The following is a 24,685-nucleotide window of genomic DNA, read 5'->3' as shown; positions in this document are numbered from 1 at the left end:
CGGCCCGTTCCCGCCGCTCCCGGACCCGCCCAGGGCCGGCCCTGCGCATGCGCGGAGCCGAGTCCGGCCCTGGAGCTGCGGGACCGCTCGGGACGGGATCGGGATCGGGAATCGGGGATCGGGATCGGGAATCGGCGCCCCGAGGTGGGTCCGTGCCCAGAGCCGCGGCATTCCCAGCACTGAAGGGAACCGCCCGGGAGAAATGCGGGAGCGGGGAGCGCCCACGGCGGGTGCGGGACCGGGCACCGCCCCGGGCCCGACTCCAAACCACATACACGGCAGGGAAAAGGATCTTTTTTTCCAGATTCACTTGTGTAAAATCTTGTCGATGATATTTCGAAGTTGGGAGAGAAAAAAGAAAAACCTGTGCTTCCGTGGAAACTGAGTAGTTAAGTTACTCTTTACTTTCCCTGCCTGTTCGATGCGTTTAAGGCATCCAGACTGTGAGGAACAGAGCATTAGGCACTTACTGACGTGTAGCAAGGAGAATGTGAGGTAATAACTCAGGAGTGGAAGGTGCACCTTAAAACAAATCAAAAGAGCAGAGATGGGGCAGAGGTTTTTATTCTTGCTTTTGCTTTCACTGCAGTCCCTAAATGCTCAATCAAGGCTCCAGGCTGGGCTGGACTCCTCTGGAAAGACATAAGGACGTTTGGTGCATCCTCCCAGCTCCACAGAAACTCTGGGAGTACGGGCTGGGAGGCCTCTTCATCCCAGGTCTCACTGGCAGGGGTGTGACCAGCATGAAAGCAGTGCTCCCCTGCCAGAATTTCATGAAGCTCATTAAAGGAGCAACCCTAGTGATTACCTCCCTGGTCTGTGCCTCACACAGTGACCAGTACAGAGAAAGATGCCATGGCAGCAAGAAATAATGCCTGGAAAACACAGATGGGATGTGAAAGACCCCAGCAAAGCTGCTGGTGTGCCCTGACACCCCTTTGTAGCTTGTCCACCCTTCATGAACACGTGGCTGTCCCGGCATCTGTACAGCCCAGTACGGCTGTCCCAGCTCTGTACAGCCCAGCACAGTGTCCCAGCCCTGTACAGCCCTGCACAGTGTCCCAGCTCTGTACAGCCCTGCACAGTGTCCCAGCCCTGTACAGCCCTGCACAGTGTCCCAGCCCTGTACAGCCCTGCACAGTGTCCCAGTTCTGTACAGCCCAGCACAGTGTCCCAGCCCTGTACAGCCCTGCACAGTGTCCCAGCTCTGTACAGCCCAGCACAGTGTCCCAGCCCTGTACAGCCCAGTACGGCTGTCCCAGCTCTGTACAGCCCTGCACAGTGTCCCAGCTCTGTACAGCCCTGCACAGTGTCCCAGCCCTGTACAGCCCAGCACAGTGTCCCAGCTCTGTACAGCCCTGCACAGTGTCATAGCTCTGTACAGCCCAGCACAGTGTCCCAGGCCCTGTACAGCCCAGTACGGCTGTCCCAGCTCTGTACAGCCCTGCACAGTGTCCCAGCTCTGTACAGCCCTGCACAGTGTCCCAGCCCTGTACAGCCCTGCACAGTGTCCCAGGCCCTGTACAGCCCAGTACGGCTGTCCCAGCTCTGTACAGCCCTGCACAGTGTCCCAGTTCTGTACAGCCCTGCACAGTGTCCCAGCTCTGTACAGCCCTGCACAGTGTCCCAGTTCTGTACAGCCCTGCACAGTGTCCCAGTTCTGTACAGCCCTGCACAGTGTCCCAGCCCTGTACAGCCCAGCACAGTGTCCCAGCTCTGTACAGCCCAGCACAGTGTCCCAGCCCTGTACAGCCCAGTACGGCTGTCCCAGCTCTGTACAGCCCTGCACAGTGTCCCAGCTCTGTACAGCCCTGCACAGTGTCCCAGCCCTGTACAGCCCTGCACAGTGTCCCAGGCCCTGTACAGCCCAGCACAGTGTCCCAGCTCTGTACAGCCCTGCACAGTGTCCCAGGCCCTGTACAGCCCAGTACGGCTGTCCCAGCTCTGTACAGCCCTGCACAGTGTCCCAGCTCTGTACAGCCCTGCACAGTGTCCCAGCCCTGTACAGCCCTGCACAGTGTCCCAGGCCCTGTACAGCCCAGTACGGCTGTCCCAGCTCTGTACAGCCCTGCACAGTGTCCCAGCTCTGTACAGTCCTGCACAGTGTCCCAGCTCTGTACAGCCCAGCACAGTGTCCCAGCCCTGTACAGCCCTGCACAGTGTCCCAGCTCTGTACAGCCCTGCACAGTGTCCCAGTTCTGTACAGCCCTGCACAGTGTCCCAGTTCTGTACAGCCCAGCATGGCTGTCCCAGCCCATCCCCTGCAGCAGGGCCCTGCCTGAAGGACTCCAAGTTTGTTTCTGAAGGAGGACTGGCACAGGCAGTGTTTCACCCACTTCACCTGCCCTGTCCACCTGCCTGGGACTCGCCCTGTTCCCCACCTGCCCCTCTCCAGCGGGCACCGACTGTGGGCAAAGCGGAGCAGGGGGATCTGCCCTTCCCAAGCACTGCCATGGAGCAGAGCTGGCTTGTGATGTTCGAGGCTGGCCAGTTTAGAGACCTCAGTGGCCAGGTCCTCATGTTCTGGGTGGGATTTGCAGGTTTCCCTGTGGGCCAGAAGACAAGAGCAGCAGGCTGCTGTGAGGTGTATCCTCCTTGCTCTGAGGATCCAGCCACAGAGCTCACAAGGGAGGGAGTGTTACTATCTAAAGCTTTAAAAAAGTGTACAGGGAATATAAACCTGTGAGAATGTTACACTCAGAAAATTTAGACTCAGAGGTCACATCCAGGATAGAAGTTGTTCTGTTAGAGGAGCCATTGAAACACATGAACTGGAGGACGATTCCAGTCTGCTCCATATATCATGGCTGGGCTTCACGAACGAAGATTTGGGAAGGCTCTATCCACATTTGTACAGGCACGCTGGTGACTTATGAGGCCAATACGAGACAAACATATCCAATTGCAAAAGGCACAGCAGAAGGACTCCTTAGATGGTGTATTCTGCAAGACACAGTTCTTTCTGCGTTGCCTTTTCTCCTCAACAGTGATCCTGTGTGTGTTCTCAAAGGAGACAGCAGCGTTACAGATGGGGTGTCTCCAGGCCTCCCGATTGGAGGCCAGAGTAGACCAGTTATGATGATCAATGTGGCCAAGGCTGAGATGTTGTTTCAGGCAGTCCTTGTATCTTCTCTTTGGGGCTCCTCTCTCGCGGCAGCCAGTGGCAAGTTCACCATAAAGCAGGATCTCAGGGAGGCGGTGGTTGGTCCTTCATCCTGGAGATGTGAGTCTGCTCCAGTGCGTGGGTATATCTCAGGATTTCCCACGTGCCCACTAAAGCAGCCTCTGTGATGATTCCTTGTGTGCAGCATGTGCTGGGGCTCATGAATTATGCAGGTTTATATCAGGTTAGTGTGTGTGTTGACAGCATGTCATCCTAGTTCCATAATCAAGATTCCAGGCAAGACAGAGCACCTGCCCCATGAGGCTTCATTAACTGTATGTATAATCTCGTCAAAAAGATATTACAGTACCTATAAAATTTAATTCTGAGAATTCCAGTCCATCACTCAAACACAAGTCCCCCATGATAACACAGCTTTCCTCAGAGCACTTCTGGTGGGTTTTATGAATTGGCTGTTGTTCAACAGGAGCACTCGGGCACTATGTGCATTATGTGGCAGCTTGTCCTTGCTCTGCTGCTCTGTCCACACACTGCTTGATAAGGTTTCATCATTACTTGCTTCTTCAGAACTAGAAAATGCCTTTTTCTAAACTCTCCTAATGTTATAGTTCCTCTTCTTTTAAGGAAAAAAAAATCTATGAAGGTTATAATGAGTTATTTTAACACTAATATAAAGTGACTACTCTCATGAAGATTTGGTGATTTTATGTCAATAAAAGCACAAGCCTAAAGCCATTTATTTATGATTGGTTATAGCACTGATGTATAGAATAACACATAATATCTTCTGCTATATAGGATCTTGAATAATTTTGTTTTCAGTAGCTTGATTTTGTGCTCTTTTGCTTTTTTTGTTTTTATTCTTCTATTCATCCCCACCTTTTAAAATAAATACCTTCCTTTCTAGGCTAGGTGGACAAAAAGATGCACAACAGAGGCCATCACCACTGCACAGCCACTCCATGTCTCAGGCTTCTCAATGGCTTGCTGCTTTATTCTCTAGTAAACCCACTTATTTATGCAGCTTGATCTGTTTTCCACATGAGAATATTCATGTTTCCCAGGGTCTTGAAGCTTACTCAGAAAATGACACATTTTTAAACCAGCTATCCTTAATACTCTTTAAGCAGTGGCTTTGGTGTTATTTTCTTAGACTTGGATATTATTTGATGGTTTTGTATAACTGGAACAAATTAAGCACACAGGATGATGTGCAAGTGCAGAATGTCCTCAGCAACCACAAGACACACAATATGATAAAGTTTTCTTTCTGTCCCTGTCTTTCTAGTTCTGAAGAATTTGTGTCTTCTTGCATTGAGCAAAATGTACATCACTGTTAGCTCTGACAGCTGGTAAGTTCTCTTTTATTGAGCAAGAAGTTAATGTCATAGCAGCTGCCAGAACTAACAGTTTTCACTCCTGCACACTGAATTGTGGAGTAATCCCTTAGGATGGACCCTCTGTCAGTTCACTTGCTGCTTAAATGGAGATGCCATTTTACCACAGCAACCAGTTAGACTAGTATACAGAATTCTTCAGCTATCCAACCTCACCAGAGCCAAGCATGACAGGAGGCTGTAACAGAGGTGGGCAGTTTACACTGTACGTCAAATATTTTATAGAGAGCTGCATATAAATCATATTAATGTTGCTAAGCAGAGATTAATTAGAACACAACAATTATGAAGAAATGAAATTCACTCAGCTGGTAAAGAGTATAGCTGATGAGAGATCTATTTTACAAATGCATTTTAAAATAAGCATAGTCCAGTAAAGTGTCAAGAGTGAGAGAATTCATTCAAGTTTAGGAAAACTGTGTCTACTTCAGCATCAAGGCTCGTTTTTCTCTCTGAACCCAATGCAAATCAAAGACCCAACCCAATGCAAATCAAAGACCCAACTCTTGTAGATTCTGACTGCTGGGTGGGTTTTGTTTCCTTGTTTGAGAAAGCACTGAGGGCTTGCAGAGCTCAGTGGTGTGAAGCCTCATCGCAAAAAATTCAGACAGACAAGTATTTTCCCAGATTCAATGATGTAATTTAGGAAGCTCTCCTGCAAATTGTAAAGGTCCAGAAGAGACACCAATTAAAGTGGTATCTGGCAGTTTTTCATTTGACAATGAAATTATATCAGAGGACTAGTCAAAGCAAGATATGTACACGTATCTCCATGATCTAGATGTATAACATTTTCACCAGCTCTGAAGTGTTAGCCTCAGTTTTGGAATTCAAGCTGTGATCACTGTTTTGCCTTCACTGACAAGCATCCTAGAAATACAGACTTTTTTCTGATGATACTTCAGCCAAATAGAAAAGCATTTCTTGCTCCTTTCAAGACTTACAGAAACTCTTACTCCAAAGTGCTGGAGCACTTGAGTGTTTTGTGCAGATTTAGTGAAGAGATTTTATGAAGGCACTTTGTTCGCAAAGGAAAAAAATTAACAGGAAAATGCTGGCTCTTGAGCTTAAGATGTGTATATTGAAGGGAGATGGGGTAGGGGAACAAACTATTCCAGGTCTGTGGATGAGCACATCTCAATCCTTTGCCTCCACACCTTTGAGACAAACTGCGAGGTGTTTGCTTGGGGCTGAGCGGTTTCCTCTATTTTGTACACACGAGGCAGAAGACCTGACAGCACACTCCTGTTTGCTCCTCTCTGCTTCTCTGGGACTGTTTCCCAGAAACAGTGGTTCCTGACCACATGCTCTGTTCGTGTGCTGAAGGGATCCATGGTCTCCCAGGGCCTTGCAAAGAGGCCTTGCCTCTCTTCCCACACAAAGATGATGGGGAATCAGGGAGCCCTCATCTTTCCTTGCCTGCCTTGTGCAAGCTGTCACCTGACACTGGCAGCATTCCTGAGGTGTTCTAACAAACCTCTGTGTCACTTGGCACAGCTCTGGGACAGGTGAAGCACAGCCACCTCCCTGCACAGCATTCCCATCACCAGCCAGCTCTGAGAAACAAAGGTGGTACTTGGCTGGAAGTAATTTCTGTTGGAGTTTCTGACATTGCAGGTACTTTAATGTTTGCAGTGCTCCCACGTTGTTGAACAAGATGAGGTAGTGCTGTGTTCATCAAAGCTTTTGTCAGTGCAGAGAGCTTAGACAGTCTGAAGGACAAGAGTTGGTTGTCCACATCCACAAAGTAATATTTATGTATATGCAATATTTTTTTGATGCATCATGCTGTCCTTTTTTGGATATAGCAGCTACTTGTCTTATACTGCTGGGTATGAAGAAGCAGGGACTGTTTCTCCTTGGTGTTTGGGTAGAACCTGTTGGCCACTGCAGAATTAGGAGGAGGATTTCATAGTCTTGCTTTCCATCAGCTGCTGAAGATCCCTTGTCTGCTGGCCATGGATGCACCTGAGCCACACTAGGGGATCATGAGACATCTCACACAGCTCACGTGTGGCTGTGCTGCCAACATTGGTAGCTGCTCCAGCTGAACCTGTAAGAGAGTATCTGCCACGAGTCTTTAGTTGAAACATTTTGTTTTCTGACCACATGCATTTTCCCTTGTCTTGTGTGGGTTTATCCTAGAGTAGGAACAACGATTGCTTTGGAGAAAGATGTAGGGACTTCAGTCATTACTGTCTGCTGTGCCTCAGGTTGCTTTAAATTGAACGGGAAAGGGAGACCTCACTCGTTGCTGTTCTTTGTTTATTTCTCCCATTCAGATGCAGATGGATAATTGGATATGTAATACCTGTGTTCAGAAGCCATGAATTCCAGAAAATTACTCTCAGAAACACGGAGAACTTTTCCTGCTACTAAAGCCCCCTGCCAGCAGCCATCGCGGATTCTCATTGTGGATGTCACCTCCCCTTCCTGGGCCAATACTTGCTCTGTGCTCTGCGAGGCCCTGGAAAACACGCTGTGCTTGGCATGTGGCTTGGCAGGGCCCTGCCGTGTGCCCCTGCTGAGCCTCTACGTGGTGCAGCCCCAGCAGGAGTGTCTGCTGCCCTTCACGGTATGGGGGAACTGGGGCCCTGGGGATCTCCAGACGGGAATGCAACACATTGCTGGCACTCAGGAGAGAAAGTTACGAGTTACTGCAAATATGGATCTAAAAATTAATCATTCTCAAAAAGCATAGCTTCACAGAATTTTATGAAAAGTGAAGTTTAAAAGAAGTGTAATATTTTTGATCTGTGAAGCTGCTCACATGCATAAATTAGGCTTTGTTCTCATCTAAAACTTCTGTTGTACCTTTCATATGCTACTTTCTGCACTATCTGTACTGCTGTTCTATCAAAATTATCAAACACAACCCAAGCTGTAATAATTTGGACAGTGAAAAAATATTACCACTGTGGGAGAGATTCCAGATATTTAAAGGAAGAAGTGCAGAGTTAAAATATTATTGCCAAATTTGAGAAATATCCTGAAATCATATAATTACAGAATCATTTTGGTTGGAAAAGACCTCTAAGATCATCAAGTCCAATCCTAAACCCAGCACTGCCAACTCCACCACTAAACCATGTACCTAAGCACCACATCTACACAGCTTTTAAATATATAGATCTAAGTCAATAAGAACAAGCACTGCACTCATCTGGGGCTATGCAGTGGAATAAGTGTAGATGGAGAATGGCAAGCAGCTCTAAAGTAACAGTTTGTGCATCATAAAGTGCACAAGAATCTATGAAGTCATAGTGTTAGAAACAGTCACACTGAGCAATCTCATTTACACAACATTAACGTAAACACACAGAACTAACCCTTCCACTTTATACAGCAATGGTGAAAACATCCTGAAAGGTTTTGTCAAGTTTTCACATCTCAGGAAAGGTGGAGACCAACTGGGAAAAATAAAAAATCGGAGATAACAGTAATTTACCAAATGTGATCTGCAAGAAGAATGTGGCTAATGATGTGTCGTGGTTTAACCTCAGCCAGCAGCCAAGTACCACGCAGCCACTTGCTTTACTTTATAGGACAGTTTATAGACAGTGTGACATGGATGACTAAGGGAATACCAAAGAAACATTTTCTGAAGATACTGTGGAATCACTCTGATTAGGGGCTTTAAGAGCAAACACTTGTCTTGCTGCCTAGGATGAATTTACTGGTAATTCATCCTGACATGTCACTGCAGGATGATCCCGGTGATCTGTTTCACAGCTGATTCCAGGCGTGCTCTCTGTGAGTTTACATTATGTCCAAGTTAGTTTGTGAGTGTTTGGGGCCAAATACCCACTTTTATGTTTACTGGGTATGTCCTGACACTGGTCCAGCATGTGCTGGCTGACAGCTGCCTCCGATCTAATCTGGTAATTGTGGCTCACCAGAGGATGTCTGACCTTTGACACAATCCCTCTACTTATGAGTATTATGACTCTGCTGCTCATGATCAGATGTCTTTGTAATTTAAACAACCGTTCCTCATTTTGATAGTCACAGTTTTTAAAGACAGGGGAACCTTTAGATCATTGTTTGGCTTTCCTCATATTACAGGCTATTATATTTCACCAAAGTACCCATATATCGTTAAAGCACTTCTTCCAGAAAGCCATCTAGTTTGGGTCTGAAGATACTACAGGGTGGATAATCAAGTACTTCTCTTGATGATTTCTTCCAGTGGTTAATCACTGTCATTGTGAAACTTGCCCCTGGTTTCTAATTTGAATTTATTTGCTTTAGCTTCCAGGGATTTGTTAATATATTTACTCTTTTGGCTAGATTGAAGAACCTGCTTGTATTTTATCCTTTCTTCCTCTAAATAGAAGCAAGTCCTTTCTCAGTCTTCTAGCTGGTAAATCAAAGAGAACACATAAGTCTAACTGCAAGGCATTTTTACAACCCCTTAATAATTTCCAAGCCCTTCCGTGTATTCACTCTGCTGTTTTTTTGATTCCAATACTGGATTCAGCAATGCTGTATAGAGAATTAAAAATACCCCTCTTGTTTGCATGACTGGTCATCACATCAGCTCTTTTGCCATAATACTGCATTTGTCTTGGACTTGTTCAAGACAGCATAGCTCACACAAAGACTTGAGTCAGTCGTGTGCATCCAGACTGTGAGCCCCCACTCCCCTTCTCCCCAGCTTTCTTTAGGTGTTCTGCTCTGGGAGCCATCTCTTCATTTTAGATATCTGATGTTGTACTGAAGCTGTTTTTCAGAGCTGTTCTTTCACTTTTAGGAACAGTAAAGTGTTTCAAGGTGACTGTCTTCTTCAGACTATGAGTGGCTGAGGTCGCTTAGTTTGTTCAGCTGGAGAAGAGGAGACTGAGGGCAGAACTCATGGGGGTCTGCAGCTTCCTCATGAAGGGCAGTACCTACCTCATCTCTCTGTGACCAGTTGCAGGACCCAAGGAGACAGCTGTGCCTTTGTCAGGGGAGGTTTAGGTTGGATCTTGGGAAAAGGTTCTTCCCCCAGAGGGTGGTCAGGCACTGAACAGGCTCCCCAGGGCAGTGGTCACGGCCCCAAGGCTGCCAGAGCTCAAGGAGTGTTTGGACCACGCTCTGAGGGACAGGGTGGGATTGTTGGGGTGTCTGTGCAGGGCCAGGAGTTGGACTGGATGATCCTTGTGGGTCCCTTCCAATTCAGGACGTTCTATATGTTTCTATGACTCGGTGGACCTAATTTCACTAATAATGGTATCTGGTCCTCTGCTGCTTCTGGAGTCAGGAACACTTTTACGTCTCTGCCTGATGAGTATGTGTTCCATTTCAGCCTTCCTCAGAAATACCAGGGCTCCATTACTTCTCCTGCACCCCTGAATTTGCCCATGTCTCAACAAGGCAGGCTGTGAGCACAGTGTCTTTCTGATTCAGCTAGAGAGACTTGACACTTCTCAGTGAGGAACCAAGATAGAGCTGTATTAAAGGGTGCTTGTTAGACAAATCATGTGAAGTCAGAAAAGCCCCAGGGCTGAAAATAAAGACTGGGAGAATACATGGGGAAGTGTCATATATGGTAACCTTTGTCTTACTCTTTCCTGGGTGCTTGTTTATGGTCTCCCCAAAAGGGTCTGACAAGTCCAAGGAGCTTCCCTGGAAAGGGCAGGGGGGCAAAGAAAAGAAAACCAGAAAGTACCTAGATAACTGTGGAGGACAGCAAATGGTGACAAGATAGGAAGTGAGCATTAAAGCATCAAAAGCTTTTAATGTGGGACTGAATAAGGACTCTGAGCAGAGCACCTCCAGCTGATGGTGCTCCCTGGCATTGTCATGTCTGTACTAAGGAAAGGTCATGGGTGGGTAAGAGATACCAGATGGCCTGAACTAATACTGCATGGAGACAGAGGGGTCTGCAACAATCCTGGCCAGCCTGGTTCAGACTTGGCTCCTGCCCCCAGTCTGAGCTCAGTGCTGTGAATTCAAAAAACCTTCTTCCACATTATGGAAAGCTATTTCATGTTGTTTGTTTAACAGTCTTTCGTGTTCACTGAATGCTGTTTTGCAGCAAGTGAAAGAAAACTTTGGGCGAATTCAAGCCTGCATTTCGGAGCTGCGTTTGCTCCCAGCAGAAGGCTCCTTCCCACAGGGGGGAAGTGGAGTGGTACAAGCTGTGCAGGATGGATTGCAGCAATTCAAGCAATACAGCAGACACACAGCAGCAGGAGGCTCAACAAACAGTTCTGTTGAGGTAAGAAAATGTTGCAAAGGTAGTGGAAGCCATCTCATTTCACCAATCATGCTTTATAAATGTATAATCTCATGTACAGTGAACATGCCAGAACATTTTAGGTATTCAGCAGTCTGGCTGTTTCAGAGATCCACTGTCCAGAAATCCTGGATGGAGATACCAAGTCCTTGAATCCCTCTGGACAGAGTCCTGTGGAAAAGGGGACATTATCTAGGGAAAACTATATGTACAGCAGTCCTATCAACTGGATGTCCTGGGACAGGATCTAAGAGAGTTTGGTGGCTGTGTTCTCAGCTGGGTGTGTGTGCTTGCATAAGAAGGAGGGAAGCTGCTAATAACACATGAGAACAGATATATGAAGGTAGAAAACAGAGCAAGGTTCACAAGGAAGTGGAGTTTTAAGCAGTACCAACTGATGTGAAAGAACAGGGAGTTAGAGGGGGAAGGACTCAAAGAAATGGTGTTTTCCTCCGGACGTCAGGAAATATCAGTTCCAAACAATCTTTTATTTCAGACTTCACCAGCTCAGGGTCCACCTGGCTTTGGAGCTTTGTCAGTCATAAAAACAAATTGAGAGTCCCATGAGTGAAATTTCAGGAGTCCTTTTATTTTGTTTAGATCCTTAAACCCTTCTGGTGTCACACAGAGTCATGCTGTGATCAAGCAGACTCTCCTAGCTGTAATTGGGACTCACTTGTCTATCCAGGAAGTCTTTCTCCTGATTTTCTGCTTTTCTGTGTTTTCTTAGGGCCTTGAGGTATCTTTCCTGCCCATTTCAAATGGGATTTGTGCTTTTGTAAAGCTGGGGGTTGGAACAGACTGAGTACACACTGGAGACAAGACCTTTTTTGACACACAACGAAGTCCAGGATGACTTCTAGTATAGTAGAAGGAACAAGCTACATTAAAAATTAAGCTATTCATGAGTATAGGGAGTTTATACTCCACTAAGCAATCCTTGTTCCTCTAGGTTATGCAAGTATTTTGTACTTCTCTCTGCAAGGGGATGTAAGACATGCTGCAATGACAGGCTGTGATCGCAGACAGGCAGAAGGCCATGTTTCTAAAAAAGGCAGCTTTCTGCTTCAGATTCTTAAGTGATTGCATTTTTTTTTTCATCACAAGCAATTTTTTATGCAGAGTAAGTTGAATTTTTATTTCTGTTTCCTTTTCTCAGAGGACCTTTGAGTGGTTTGCTCAGATACAGTATCTTTTGAAGAAATAAAAAATATGGGGGGTTAATGCTTCCTGCTTGGAAGTGAAGCCTGGATAACATAGGCCAGTTAAAGTAAGCATTTACCCTATTAAATTCAACTGTATCAGGCAGATTATATGTGGTGCCTGAGTCCTTGGCATCTCCCACAAGTCACCATTTCTGTTTTTGAAGCCTTCTCTGCTGAAAGAGGCACTCTTTGGCTTTTGCTTTTTTTGTTACACTTCTAAAGTAAAACAAGTTAAACCAAAAGGCTTTCCACGTGCTTTCCTCCACGTAAAAGAGACTCCTGAGCTGCACTCCAGGGAGCAGCATCGCGGAGCTCCCTGGGACAGCCAGGCCCAGGCAGGAATAACAGGGACAGGACCAGGCAGGGGAGTGAAGAAACAGCCTGTCAGAAGCTGCTGATGCAGGTGTCTGTGTGTGAGTAGCAGGAACATGAGTGCCCGTGCAGGCATGCCACCTCTATTAGAGAACAATTGCTGTAGTGGGACACCACGGTGGCCGGTGTTTAGAGCACAGGGTTGCCACTGGCAATCTGCTCCTGCAAATCAGCTGTTCAGGCAAATGTGCATTTTCATAGCAGTTAAAACACAAAGATGCAAGAATATTCCTAGCTGACCAGTAAGCATAGGAGGCAGACTTTGTTACAATCTGCAGTCATTTAAAACCCAAACAGTAGTTAAAAGTAGAAAGAATGACTTACTCTTTTGAGATCCTGACTTCGGCGGGGAAAAATCATCAGCATCAGCAAAACTGAATCTCAGTAGCAGTTACAGGGCAGGAAATGTGGCCAACCTGCAATAGGATGAAAAGCATTTTTCAAGTCACCAGTAGCCTGTTTTTTGTGAGATTAGAAAGTATAATGGCATTAAGGGATTATATCTAGAAACTGTGGTAAAACAAAAGGAAGTCACAGTAGCTACCTCAGCTTTTGTATGTGGTAAAATATTTCTCCTGGTCTCTAACCAGCATGTGCCAGTCTGACTCGGGTTGTGAAAAGGGTAAATTGGAGGTGACATGCTACAGATGTAATACAGCCATGGTTTTGATGAAATAAATGTCCATCAGTGTAGTAAATGCTCTTTCTATAGCTCTGCAAAAGATAATTATATCTTTTAGACAGTTCAGCTATCCCCAGCTTAAGAACAGTTCCTGCAAGCCATTTGCATTAGTTCCTAAAAGGTGACCATGATAATATCTTTATTCCCAGTAACTCAGAGGCAAACACTAGGGAGAAGTTTGGTTGGAGAGGTTTACTTTGTTAGGGAAATTAGGCTTGATCTGGTATCAACAAGGCTGACACAGCTCCACGTCCCTAGGCCCAACCAATCGTGAGGCTGAGCTCATATTCCCATCAGGCAAAGGAACACAGAACACACATGTAACACATATGTACAGGCATATGTGTTCACACAGATCACAGACACTCAGAGCATTCACACGCACAAAAGTGCACCGGTGGCCTCAGCCTGCCCCCCTCTCTGTCTGAGCAGGATGAGATCCACCTGCAGGAATATATGTGTGCATAAATAAGTGTGTGTGTACACACATCTCTGTCTCCATCCCTACAACGTGGATCCCTCCAGCAGCTGGTCTCAGACACTCAGTCTACCCAGTGCCCGCTCCTAGATCCCGGTCTCCCTAGTTTCTGGCATCTGGACATATGAGTCCCCAAGGCTCCAGTTACTGGTACAAACTGTCATGTTTACACACAGACACACTCAGACCTGGCCAGGACTCTCGTCATCCCTCCCACAGCCAGCTCCTCCCACGTTCTCACCCTTGCAACCCTCTTGGTTCCCAGGCCTTGTCACCCCTTCACCATCTGCTCTGTTCTGACCTTCACTGGCAATCACACACAGACCTCCCACCTGAGCACTGAGACCCTCAGATACACAGGCACACAGAAGAGAGTCCTCACCTAGAAAGCTGGTGTTAAACATGCCTGACAGATTTCTAGAAACTCTTCTAAAAACTCTTTGCAGTTACTTAGTATTACACCAAAACTGGGCAGTGGGTATCACACCTACTGTTGCTCTCTTAAGAAATATCTTTAGGACAGACTGTACACTTCTTTAACAAATATAAAATTCCCATTCAGCTTTCAAGTGAGAAGGCTGGATTTAGTCTATCTGAGCTATAAGTGACAGAGTAATGGGAGGAAGTGGTGTCAAGGCAAGTCCCTCCTTACACACACAGACTCACTGACTGTACGTGCAAAGCACAAGACACCTGTAAATTGTTCTGTCTTCCAGCAGTGGCACAAAACCTGTAGATGTTCCGCCAGTGACCCTCTCAATCCATTTCATATTGGCTTAAATGTAAGCCAAAGCTCAAAAAAAATGCTTTCAAATCTGCTTTTGAATGGATGAGATATTTTTAGTGAGGACTAGGGCAGAGGCAGCTCTTGCACACTCTGGTTTGTGTTTCAGATCACAGTTCTGACTAGCCAGTCCAGCAAAGAAATGGTAAAACAGCTGGAAAAGAAGTTAAAAGATGTAGACCTTGTGAGTCTGCGAAGACTACAAGTCATTGAGGTTTTGAAGAGAGACTTCCTGGAGCCCGAGGATGTGGAGCAGTGTGTGCCAGCAGAAGAGCCCAGCAGCAGTGGTGAGTGTAAGGCAAACAAGGTGCTCAGGGAAGTTTGGGCAGCAGGACAGCCAATAGTTCTTTGGTCTGATATCTGTCACTTACCTTTGTGCCATTTAATGTCACTTAGGTAAGTGAGAACTGCTGTGCCTGGAGGAACAGTGGGAAGTTTGTACCACAGCACTTCTCTGGAGCTTTAGCACATTTGGGCAAAAATTCATGCATTAATTCAGCTCTAAGTATTACTTAAGATTTACATCATGTGCAATACAGTTGCACTGAGGGATTAAAGAGAAAAATGCACTGAGTTTATGGGGATAACACAGTGACTCACACACACCCCTTCTGCTGCTGAACATCACACTGGGCACTTGACTGCCTGATCAAAAGATCCTCGGTGCAGTCAGAGGCAACCTGAATCCTTGAAGCAGGTAGTGGGGAAAGGAGAGGCAGGAGAGACAGGCAGGCCATTTGCAATCCCAAGGGTCCCCTTTAGTCCTTTCTCCTGGACTACATATTGCACAGTTCTGGGAAGAGTTATTCATTGACCAAGTCAGGTACTCAGCCTCTTGTTTAGCTGATTTTTTGTCACTAACAATGTTCTTGCTTACCTGCTGCTTCTCTTCTCTATGCTTGGGGCAGTTTTTCTTGAGCACTTAAGGTTGTATTTCTTCAGCAACCAGCAGTTGCACACCAGCAAGTTCTCTACAAGCCTCTGCTTTCCACAACAGGTCTCCTTTTAAAGGTCTTTCCTGCAGACACTTAAATTCCCCATGAACAAGACACACCTGGTTCCATGCCTGGGTCACACAGCAAGTTCTCACAATGAGTTGATAATGAGCTTAAAAAACTGAGTCCAAATGCCTTCCAAAGTTAGTGTAAGACCTGTTCCTAGCAATGTCAGTATTGTTTTTACTGAGTGACAGGCAGTGTTGGATGTTGTTGCCTTACTTGCCTCTAGCTGTTTGTCTTTTCTGGTTGCAGTAGCAAATTTCTGGTCAATTGTCATTGTAGGGACTGGGAGTGGTTAGGTGGGTTGCAGGTTCCCTTTTGCCCTGTCCCTCACACCCCTGGCCACATGCTTCATTAGTGAAAGAGTGAGCAAGTACACTCCTGACCCTGGATTTTTCCTGGCCATATCTCTGAAGAACTCCTCCCTTAATTTGACAGTTTTCAGCAGCAGGAATTTAAACAATGAGAAATTCAGAGACTGAAAGTCCTATTAGGTCCTGTTTGGACTATTTTTGCTTCAGAGGAAAAGGTGCTGAGCAGACTCTAAATAAACCAGCGAGATGGTGATCCAAAATCCAGTTCCAGCTCCATACATTGCAATGTTGCTAAAACTGCAACTTTCATACCTGCATTTTGTTTTTCCTAGCTTGCAGATCTCCTTGGTGATTTCAGCCCTTTCTCAAGGCTGGTAAAACAATAAAATGCTACACAGCAGGAGTTTAGGCTGGTTTTCCCCCATGTGCAGCACAGCACTGACTGGGGTGTCTGCTACAGATGACGATGGCTCTCTGTGCTGCCCCTGCATCCCACTGAGCTGCTGGCAGACCAAACCAAACACTGAGTCCTATAATCCAGCACTCGGAGAGACATCAACGCTCTTACTGCCAATTAAAAGCTTCCTTTCCCTCAGCAAGACATGGCTGCTTATTCTGGACTCTGGGAGAGTCTCTGCAGGTAAAACTGCTTGGCTGGAGAAAAGCAGGGCACTGCTACCACTGAGTGGGAAAAGGGAGTCCTGAGGAGAAGGAATCAAGGTTCTGCCACTCTGACCTTAGAATTAATTTAATTTGCCAAAACCACAGCAAAAAAGGGGGTTACAAAAAATACAGTAAAGAACATTGAAGTTGCAAGATCCAGCAAGCAGGAAGTGCAAGATTAGTGCTGTGTTGAACTGTGGAATAAACATTTCGATGTAGCACGAAGAGGTTCATCCCACTGAGGGTATTTCTTCCATTAGTTTGTTTCATGGCTGTTTGAACCTACTTACATTTTTAATATCCAGAGCAGGATCAGGATATCCCCTCCATAGGCTCATTCCCAGGTTAGTGCAGTTAGAAAAGACTCCAATATTTTGAAACCCCACAGCTGGCAAATCCTCAAATAGCTTTGAACATGGTCAGAACAGTCTGGGTAAGAAACACGGGCTGTTTTCTTCACGAGAGGAACTCCTTGGGAGGTGCATTTCCAGACAAACACAGACCACCTGAAGAGGGACAAGGATTGCTTTTTCAAACTGCAGAGCAGCTCATCTGTGGGACAGAGGCTAAATCTGCAACGTTTCTTTAATTATAAAGCATTAGTGCTTGCCAGACTGCAGAGGGAGCAGAGATGTGATGTATCTAAACCCCCCAGAGAGCAATGCACACAGCATTTGTGGTGGGAATGGTCTGTGGGAGTACCTGACAGGATGCCTGGCCTTTGGATGGACTGGCCTCTAATTGATAACTTGAGCATTATTATTCTCTTTCTTTTGCCCCAACCCCATGACACTCGCTGGAAGCAGCTGAGCATTGCCAGACCTTTTGCTGACAAAGGTCAGTATTTCCATGTGTTGGAGATACTGGTCCCAGCTAGTTCTGTTTGGGGGAAACAACAAACAAGCACTGAAGATAAAGCACTAATACATTTTTTATGAACATAAAAATTCTTCTGCAAGTCTCAGGGAACGTTTTTCTGGATGGGCTCTGCAGATTGTTGACCATTTTGCTCAGATCTAAAATCTGTAGGGAACACAACACCACCAGAACATGACCAGCCTGCTCTCCAGCTGCATCAGTGCAGGGAAATGGGAGCAAGGCTCAAAGCATCAGGGCAAGGGTGCCCCTTGCTAAGGGAAAAGGAGGAAATGTTTTAAACTGAGGAGTCTCTGAGGCCAGCGATGTGATGGTTCACATCAGTCACAACTTGTTCTCTGGAGATGGCCGTAGACAGTCCCAGCACCCCAGGGATGGAAAGGGTGGTGGGGTGGCCTGTGGAGCAGGTCAGCTCCCAGCAGTGTCCCTGGAGTCAAGTGCTGGGTTGTGATTTGCATGGTAATGGCTTCTGAAGCACTTTTTTTGTGACAGCACTCAAGGTATTAAGGAGGTGTAATGCAGTGGAAAATGCAAAAGAATGTTCCTTTCTATGGCTGAAAATATTTGTGCTTTTACACCTTTTTTTCCCCCGCAGATATTGCAATCCTGGGAATGGACATTGATGTGCAAACTGTAGAGGACAATGTCATCAGCTTGGAGATGCTGTTTAAAACATGGCTCCATGACTATGGCACGGAGAGGGAACAGCTCCATCTCCTCCTTCCATTGGGAGGTTTCAGCCATGCTGCTGCACCCAAGAGCACCATAAGTATTTAATTTTCTCTCCCCCTCTGCAGGGAGCTCCTGAATTCCACAGCCTTAAAGGTTATCCAGGCTTGTCCTATGGGCACATTCCTTCCCACGGGCATGTTTCCTCCCATTTAGAGAGTGAGGTCCCTCCAAGGGAGGTCTCTGGGTGACTGGGAAAGCTGGGAGTTGTCTCAGGTTGATAGGAGCCTATTGCTCAGAGAGCTGCTTGTTTGCTGCCATGTCCCGTGGCTGCTGAGGCTACAATTAATTTCCATTCTGCAGCAAAATGTGCCTGGAGGAGCATGTGAATTCATAGCCATGTAGTCAAGGGAAAAGGGGCCTTTTACGTCCTGGAAGTTGAGTAGCCCTAAAAAATGTGTTCCTTCTGTTCAATATTAAAAGTCTGTGCCAGAGCTGCACTTAAGTAAAGGCTGTCTTACAGAAGGACTTGGCTTTTATTTATATCTAGTGATTTAACGCTAAAATAGCTCATGTTCTAGCTGGAGCTGCCAACAGTTATCATAATGTATGGGAAAATTTGTAAGGAATGTGTCTTTTTTTTTTCCTTTATTAGTCTAAATCCAAATCCCTAATCCGTCTCTGGGTGAATGCTGAAAACACCAACAGCTACAGCAGACATAGGTGTGTTCTGCCAGTTGCTGACTGTACTGTCACTCCTGCAGTGCCATGGGAAGTCCCTGCAATCCCCTTTCCACACCTCTCCAATGTGGTGCTCCTGTGCATATGCCCATTGCTGTCACAATGGGAGCACACTTGTCTTCTGGTGATCCACAGGCCAGTTCCAGACTGGAACCAAAGCTCATAGAGAATTACTGATGTGCTCCACAGCAAGCAGATGAGAATGCCTGGTGGGCACTTTTGTGTGTGTAGTAGCTCCATATCAGCCTCCAGCACAGGCAGTTATGATATTGACTTTCCTTCATCCTAACATTGGATTTCTTACTTGATGCGTTGTCTTATTACAGCTAGCAAGGCAAACCAAGTTACACTGCAGTCAGGTTTTTTCACCTTCCCACACTCAAGGAATCTGTGGAAGGCCAGAGAGATTGTTTGGAGCTCTGTGTCATTTTACACCAGTGTTAGTGACATCAGTGTCCTGTGTTTCTCCACAGACACAGATAGAAAAGCTGTAGGCAACATGTAGCCCTGAACCCAGTGTGGCTCTGGGAAACAAGCTGCTTCTCCCTCTCCAGCTGGCCACTCATTGCCCAAGCTGGAGCTTGCCTGCCCAGTTACTGACCAGTCATCGTTTCATTAACACACCAAGTATGTGCTGTTTCCCCATGTGTGTAAAACGGGGACAGGTTGTAGCCTCGTGTCAGGTTTTAGTTTTCTTCCCTCAATAGTTGCTAGAAAACATTAACTTTGTAAGTGCTTTGAACGTCTCGTGCTAAACACTTCCAGCGACCTAAACCAATCTCCTTCTCCAGTGTGCCTGAAGTGCGACTTGCAGGAGAGACTGCTCGACCCAGCTCTGCTTTCGGGGCCGGCTGATGGCACTGGGAGAGCAGCAGATCCCAGTTCTCCCTGGCACGTGGCAGCCTGGCCAGCCCCAGGGCTGCACAAACTCCGGGTGGTAAAGTAAGTGTTGCTCCGGGAGGTGGTGGAACAGCAGCTTCGCTCTTCCTGTGCAGTGTCAACCTGGGACCTGGTAACATCCTCATAAAGCACTGGGGGACTCAAAGTTCTGGTCAGCAAAACTGTGATTGAGATAGCCCCGGCCCTGTAACTCTTGCTGCCATGGAACAGCACAGCCCACACGCAGACAGGAGCACAGCCACGAGTGGTGGTACTGTGGCACTGGCATTGATGAGTGTAACACCACAGGTGTTATTTGTGCAGCGGTTGTTTCCCTCCAGTGTAAAGTTCTGTAGATCAGAGGCATTGCAATAATTCTGCTCTTCTCTCACTACCTAATGAGGCCACAGCAACTAATTGGATGTCAGAGTCTGAGCTAATTAGTTGGACTAGTAGTAAAAAAGCAAGCAAAGCCTCATAGTACTGTGTGACTTCACCTAAGGATGTGCTCGCTTTCCTGTCAGCAGTTTGTGGCTGGTAAGCACAGAGCATAGCACAAGTGATGCTCTCTAGTGTCTTTTCTGAGGTTTATTTATAGGGGGAGAAACTTAACTATGCACTTGCTATTAAAATGATTCTCAGCCTGTCAGTAGCTGAAGAGCACTAACAGGAGCCATATGCTTGCAGGGCTCTGAAGTCTGAAGGTGTCTGTGAGTCTGTACTGTATGGCCTGCCCTTCATCATCAAGCCCACGAGCTGCTGGCAGCTGGACTGGGATGAACTGGAGACAAACCAGCACAGCTTCCATGCTTTATGTCATAGTCTTCTGGTAAGTGCGTGAAAATTGCAGTGTGATGGGGAGGGATTGCCAGAGAAAGGAACAGTTAGTGCAAACCCCATAAAATCTGTAGCCTGCATCAGAAAACATATTTCAGAAGCTGCAACTTATCTTATGGGCCAGAGCTGTGCTTGTAAATCTTTCCAGCCAAGGCATCCACTGGAAAGATGCTACAGCACATCAAACCTTAGAGAAGACCCTTGAGCCTATCAGAAATCCAGTGTTTGGGGATATGAAGTGCAAATGTCAGAGTTGGAGTTAGATCTGTATCTTTAATGTGAAAAAAATTAACCAAGGCTTGGAGGACTGTCAATTACTGACAAGTTATAAAGCAAAATTGGATGTTTTTCTTAAGAATTGACTTGCATTTAATTAAAAAACAAATACCATACTGTCCTCAACCATATTGCAGAATAGTGTTCTTATTCTGATGTGTGAGTGTGTGCCTGCTCCTGAGCACTACAGCCCACGCTGACAGTGCTGAAGGAAGTGGCTCTTGCCTGTTGTTCACTTCGGGTTTGGCTTTTGCCATTTAGCAAAGGAAGTGGATGCTTTTGGCCAGGCACGAACCTCAGAACACCAATCCAAACTGGAACATTGTGGTGCATTCCTATTATGTCATCGTCCCTTCCGACTCTGCCACTCTACTTGTCAAAGCAGTCGCCATCAGGGAGCTCCTGCTGCCTTCAGCCTTCCCAGCCCTCCTCGCTGAGCACCCCGAGCGCATCCGTGGCCCCATAGAGGTGAGTCAGTGCAGCCCTGCTCTAACCACTGTGCCCAGGTCCCAGGGGAGTCACTGCAGCCCTGCTCTAACCCCTGTGCCCAGGTCCCAGGGGAGTCAGTGCAGCCCTGCACCAACCCCTGTGCCCAGGTCCCAGGGGAGTCACTGCAGCCCTGCTCTAACCCCTGTGCCCAGGTCCCAGGGGAGTCACTGGAGCCCTGCTCTAACCCCTGTGCCCAGGTCCCAGGGGAGTCACTGCAGCCCTGCACTAACCCCTGTGCCCAGGTCCCAGGGGAGTCAGTGCAGCCCTGCTCTAACCCCTGTGCAAAGGTCCAGCGGTACAGGCAGAGATCAGAGCAATGATCAGCCCTATGCACAGGCCCTGCAGCTGCTGCTGAAGCCATCTCCCTCATTGCCAGGGAACACAGATCTCCTCCTACTTCAGAGAGAGGTGCTTTAGGCAATAGATAAATCAATACATAGAGTACCTCTGTTTCTTCCAGTAGATTCAGGCTTCTGCATTTCCTGTTCTGCCAAGTTGTCTACCTCTGCTCCAGGTGCTGCCAGGAAAGGCAGAGCTCTCACTATAGCCTTAGCAGATAAACAGAGAAGGAAATGGCTGGGAAGATGTCTAGTGATAGCTGGAATATGATGGAGCACTCCAAAACTTCTTTCCAGCAGAGGACATATCCTACAGCTTTCTTCATGGACAGTTAATGCCTGTCTTTTAGGGCAATGTTGTATGTCTGTTGCAGAGAGTGGGAAGAAGTCTTACGAGGCAGAGTTGAGGGTGACAGTGTCCAGAAAGGGTGCTCCAGCTTGTTAGCTGATTCTGGGCATGGGGAAGGATAGGACTGCATCTTGTAAGGGAATGCTTAAATCCATTAAGACCTGGTGGCAGATGCCTCTTGTTCCTACACAGCTAAGAGTGCTCCTTGTGGGTAGCAGCACAGCCAAAGATCCCCTCCCCTATCACTGCAGGGTGGCATGGAGTGTCTGCAACACTCATCCCTGGAAACCACCCCTCCCAGTGCTAAAAACAACAACCCCCCCCACACAGACCCCACAGCCTCTACTTGTCACATCCCATAGCAACTCAGTTCTTTCTCCTGAGCAGAGTGCCCTGAACAGCTTGGAAGTGGAAGTTGCTTATAACCCCTTACACCTAAAAAGCAACCTCTACAAATACCTGAAGAGTTCGTTGTACAAACCTCCACATCGGCAGCAGGCCCAGCCCCGGGAGCAGCGCCCGGAGCGGCATCAGCCCAAGCAGGTAAGAGCCTGTGACCAGCCTGGAGTGTGTGTTTGCCCATCTGGTCAACTTCCTCCAGAAGGGCTGAGGGCAGCTCCCTGGTACCCGGCAGGGATGGGTGCAGGATCAGCTCGTGCAGCTGAAAGGGACACTGGGCACATTCAGACACAACCACAGTGGGACAAGCCAGCGCCTCCTTCCACAAGATGCACTTATGTTTTGTCCTGTCTTGCAGCCCCAGAGCAGAGCCAAAGCTGCAGTGGCACCCCTTCTGATGGCTCCCTCTCCCCTCCAAACATTCAGACCCGCAGCAGCGAGGAGAGACTCCTGTGAGCGCTCTCCCCTCCCCAGGGAGTACGATGAGTTCCTGCAGTGAAGCCCAGGCTCTGCTGGGGCTGCCCATGTGCAGTCACAGCTCAGCTTCTTGCTCAGCTGCACCGGGCCGGAAGCGGTCAGGCAAGACACTGAGCTCAGCCTTGGGCAGACAGGCACTTCCCATCGTTTGTTCCTCCTTGTTGTTTTACAGTTTTGTTCGTCACCGACTCAGTCTACAGGAAGTTTCTGCTCTGGGACCCTCTGTCCAGAGATCCAGCTATCCCCCACAACACCACGTATTTCCTGTTCTTGTCTGCACACATCACAAGCATGCCTCAAATTTTGGTTTCTGAGACTGGGCTAACACAGGCCACAAACCACAGATTGCTGTCAGGGGGTACAGAGGAGCTGCAAGCAGGGTGGTGAGGAAATCAGACAGACAAGGCAGGCAGTGACACCGAGCAGCCTTCATCCTGCAGCAGCAGGTTCAGTGGGGTGCCTGGAATTCCTTAAAGCCTGGAATTCTGCCCTCCCAGGCACAGCACTACCCATGATGATGATGATTTGCTTGCTTCCGAGGCTGGCCTCGCTGTCCAACACCCCAGCCAGTGAAGGGGTTTGTAGCAAGTGCCAAGCCAGGGCTGGCTCCTGCACAGTGACATCTCATGCAGTTGGAACTGCAGCACAGCCCCAGCCCCATCTCCTCCTCCTGGACCACCTGTGCCTATGGGGCTGGTCCACGAGCCAACACAGCAATACTTTTTGGCAGGGTTCAGAAGATTCTCAGATCATAGTATGACATGGCAGGGGAAAAATGCAGCACCACACTGGCCTAGAGCTTTTCAAGAGAGTTTCTGCCCAGTGCTGGCACATGTCAGCCTGGTTTTCAGTGCAGGTGTAGGGCAGCTGTCCCTGGCAGGGCAGAAGCTGAGGGCAGCTCAACCAAACCAAGGTGGGGTGGTCTCTACCAGCCCCCTAATGCCAAGCACCAGCACGGTTTGTGTTCTACTTACTTTGTTCTGACAAGCTGTTTCAAAATAAAGTTATCCACCATAATGTTCACTTTCTGCCTATGGTTTATAATGTGTACAGCATTGCTATCCCAGCACTGACCTGTGCTTCCTGAGAAACAGCTGCAGTTGAGCAAGGGCACAACACAGGCACAATCCTCCCCAGGGGCTGTTCAGCAGGAGTGCAGAGCTGTCAGAGCCTTCTCTTCCTCTGGGCTCTCAGCTCATTGACAGGCCCTGATAGCCATCCAAGGGCACGGGCCTGCTCTTCCCATGCCCTGGCATCTCAGGCAGCTGCTTGCAGCAAGATATCAAGGGCAGATACTCTGGAAAACAAGGCAGACACCCCTGCAGGCACAGGGATATGGACTCATTGGGTGCAGGCTGGTGGCCAGCTCTGCCTGTCTGGAACACTGCTGGGGAAGGGACAGGAGCAAAGGGCAGTGATATACATACAAATGGCCCAGCCTGGGGTGTGCAAACCAGGCAACAACATGAGAATGACAAAACCAGGTGAGGGAGGGAGGGCGGCACGTAGGAGATGGAAAGTCTTTGGAAGTCCTGAGTTGCCTGTTAGGAGAGAAGATGCTGTTGCTATAGCAAGAAAAATAAATATGCTTTCCTTGCAGCCAAGAGGAGAGCAGGGCTGTGCAGGGACCACTGGGCTAGCACAGATGCTGGAGCATCTTCCTTCCTCGCTGTCACCTTTTAGGTGCCAGTTGGGTCAGCCCAGCACATTCGCCACGCTCAGCTCCACGGGAAGGCACGGACACAGCACATGGAGGTGCCCACAGGGATGGAGATGAACGAATACCCAAGGCTGTATATGAAGGGAGAACCCCAGGGAGGCTGCTCTTCATTGTTTAAGTTATGGAGCCTCTCACTGGAGTCATGAGCAAGGATTATGGGCAGGTAGCCTGGGCCACCTAAGCAATGCCCAGAGCTCATCTCTGGAGCAGAACTGCTCTTGGGATATGGACATGGAACCACCATGGACAGGAACACAAGCAAGGGACCACCCAGCAGCTAACACCCTCTTTTCCTGCCCCTCATCCCAGCAGGAACTGCCTCAGCCTCCCTCAGATTCCCAAAACCCCTTAGACTTCTTTCCCCGTTTCATGCAGCAAAACCCCAATGGAGAAGACAA

At 47.7% G+C, this 24,685-nt stretch overlaps 1 protein-coding gene across 2 annotated transcripts; it reads left to right on the top strand.

Moving 5' to 3' along the window:
* The first annotated feature begins 51 nt into the window (after nt 1–51).
* M1AP (meiosis 1 associated protein) lies at nt 52–23,856 on the top strand. Of its 2 annotated transcripts, XM_051772650.1 has the most exons (11): nt 52–144; nt 6,804–7,096; nt 10,541–10,723; nt 14,372–14,549; nt 17,709–17,882; nt 19,315–19,465; nt 20,090–20,231; nt 20,777–20,983; nt 22,079–22,234; nt 22,449–22,542; nt 22,740–23,856. In XM_051772650.1, the coding sequence occupies exons 2-11, from the start codon at nt 6,848–6,850 to the stop codon at nt 22,952–22,954; spliced, it is 1,749 nt and encodes a 582-aa protein (XP_051628610.1). In that variant the 5' UTR covers nt 52–144; nt 6,804–6,847; the 3' UTR covers nt 22,955–23,856. The 2 variants fall into 2 exon arrangements, with proteins under 2 accessions (XP_051628610.1, XP_051628609.1); XM_051772649.1 differs by lacking the exon at nt 52–144 and adding an exon at nt 4,392–4,476 and having other exon boundaries at nt 22,449–23,848.
* Nucleotides 23,857–24,685: the final 829 nt, after the last annotated feature.

This window comes from Manacus candei, unplaced genomic scaffold, assembly GCF_025592945.1.
Source record: "Manacus candei isolate 608988 ecotype Guabito, Panama unplaced genomic scaffold, ASM2559294v1 h1tg000154l, whole genome shotgun sequence".
NCBI classification, from domain to species: Eukaryota; Metazoa; Chordata; class Aves; order Passeriformes; family Pipridae; genus Manacus; species Manacus candei.
This window is presented reverse-complemented; position numbering and strand designations above follow the sequence as displayed.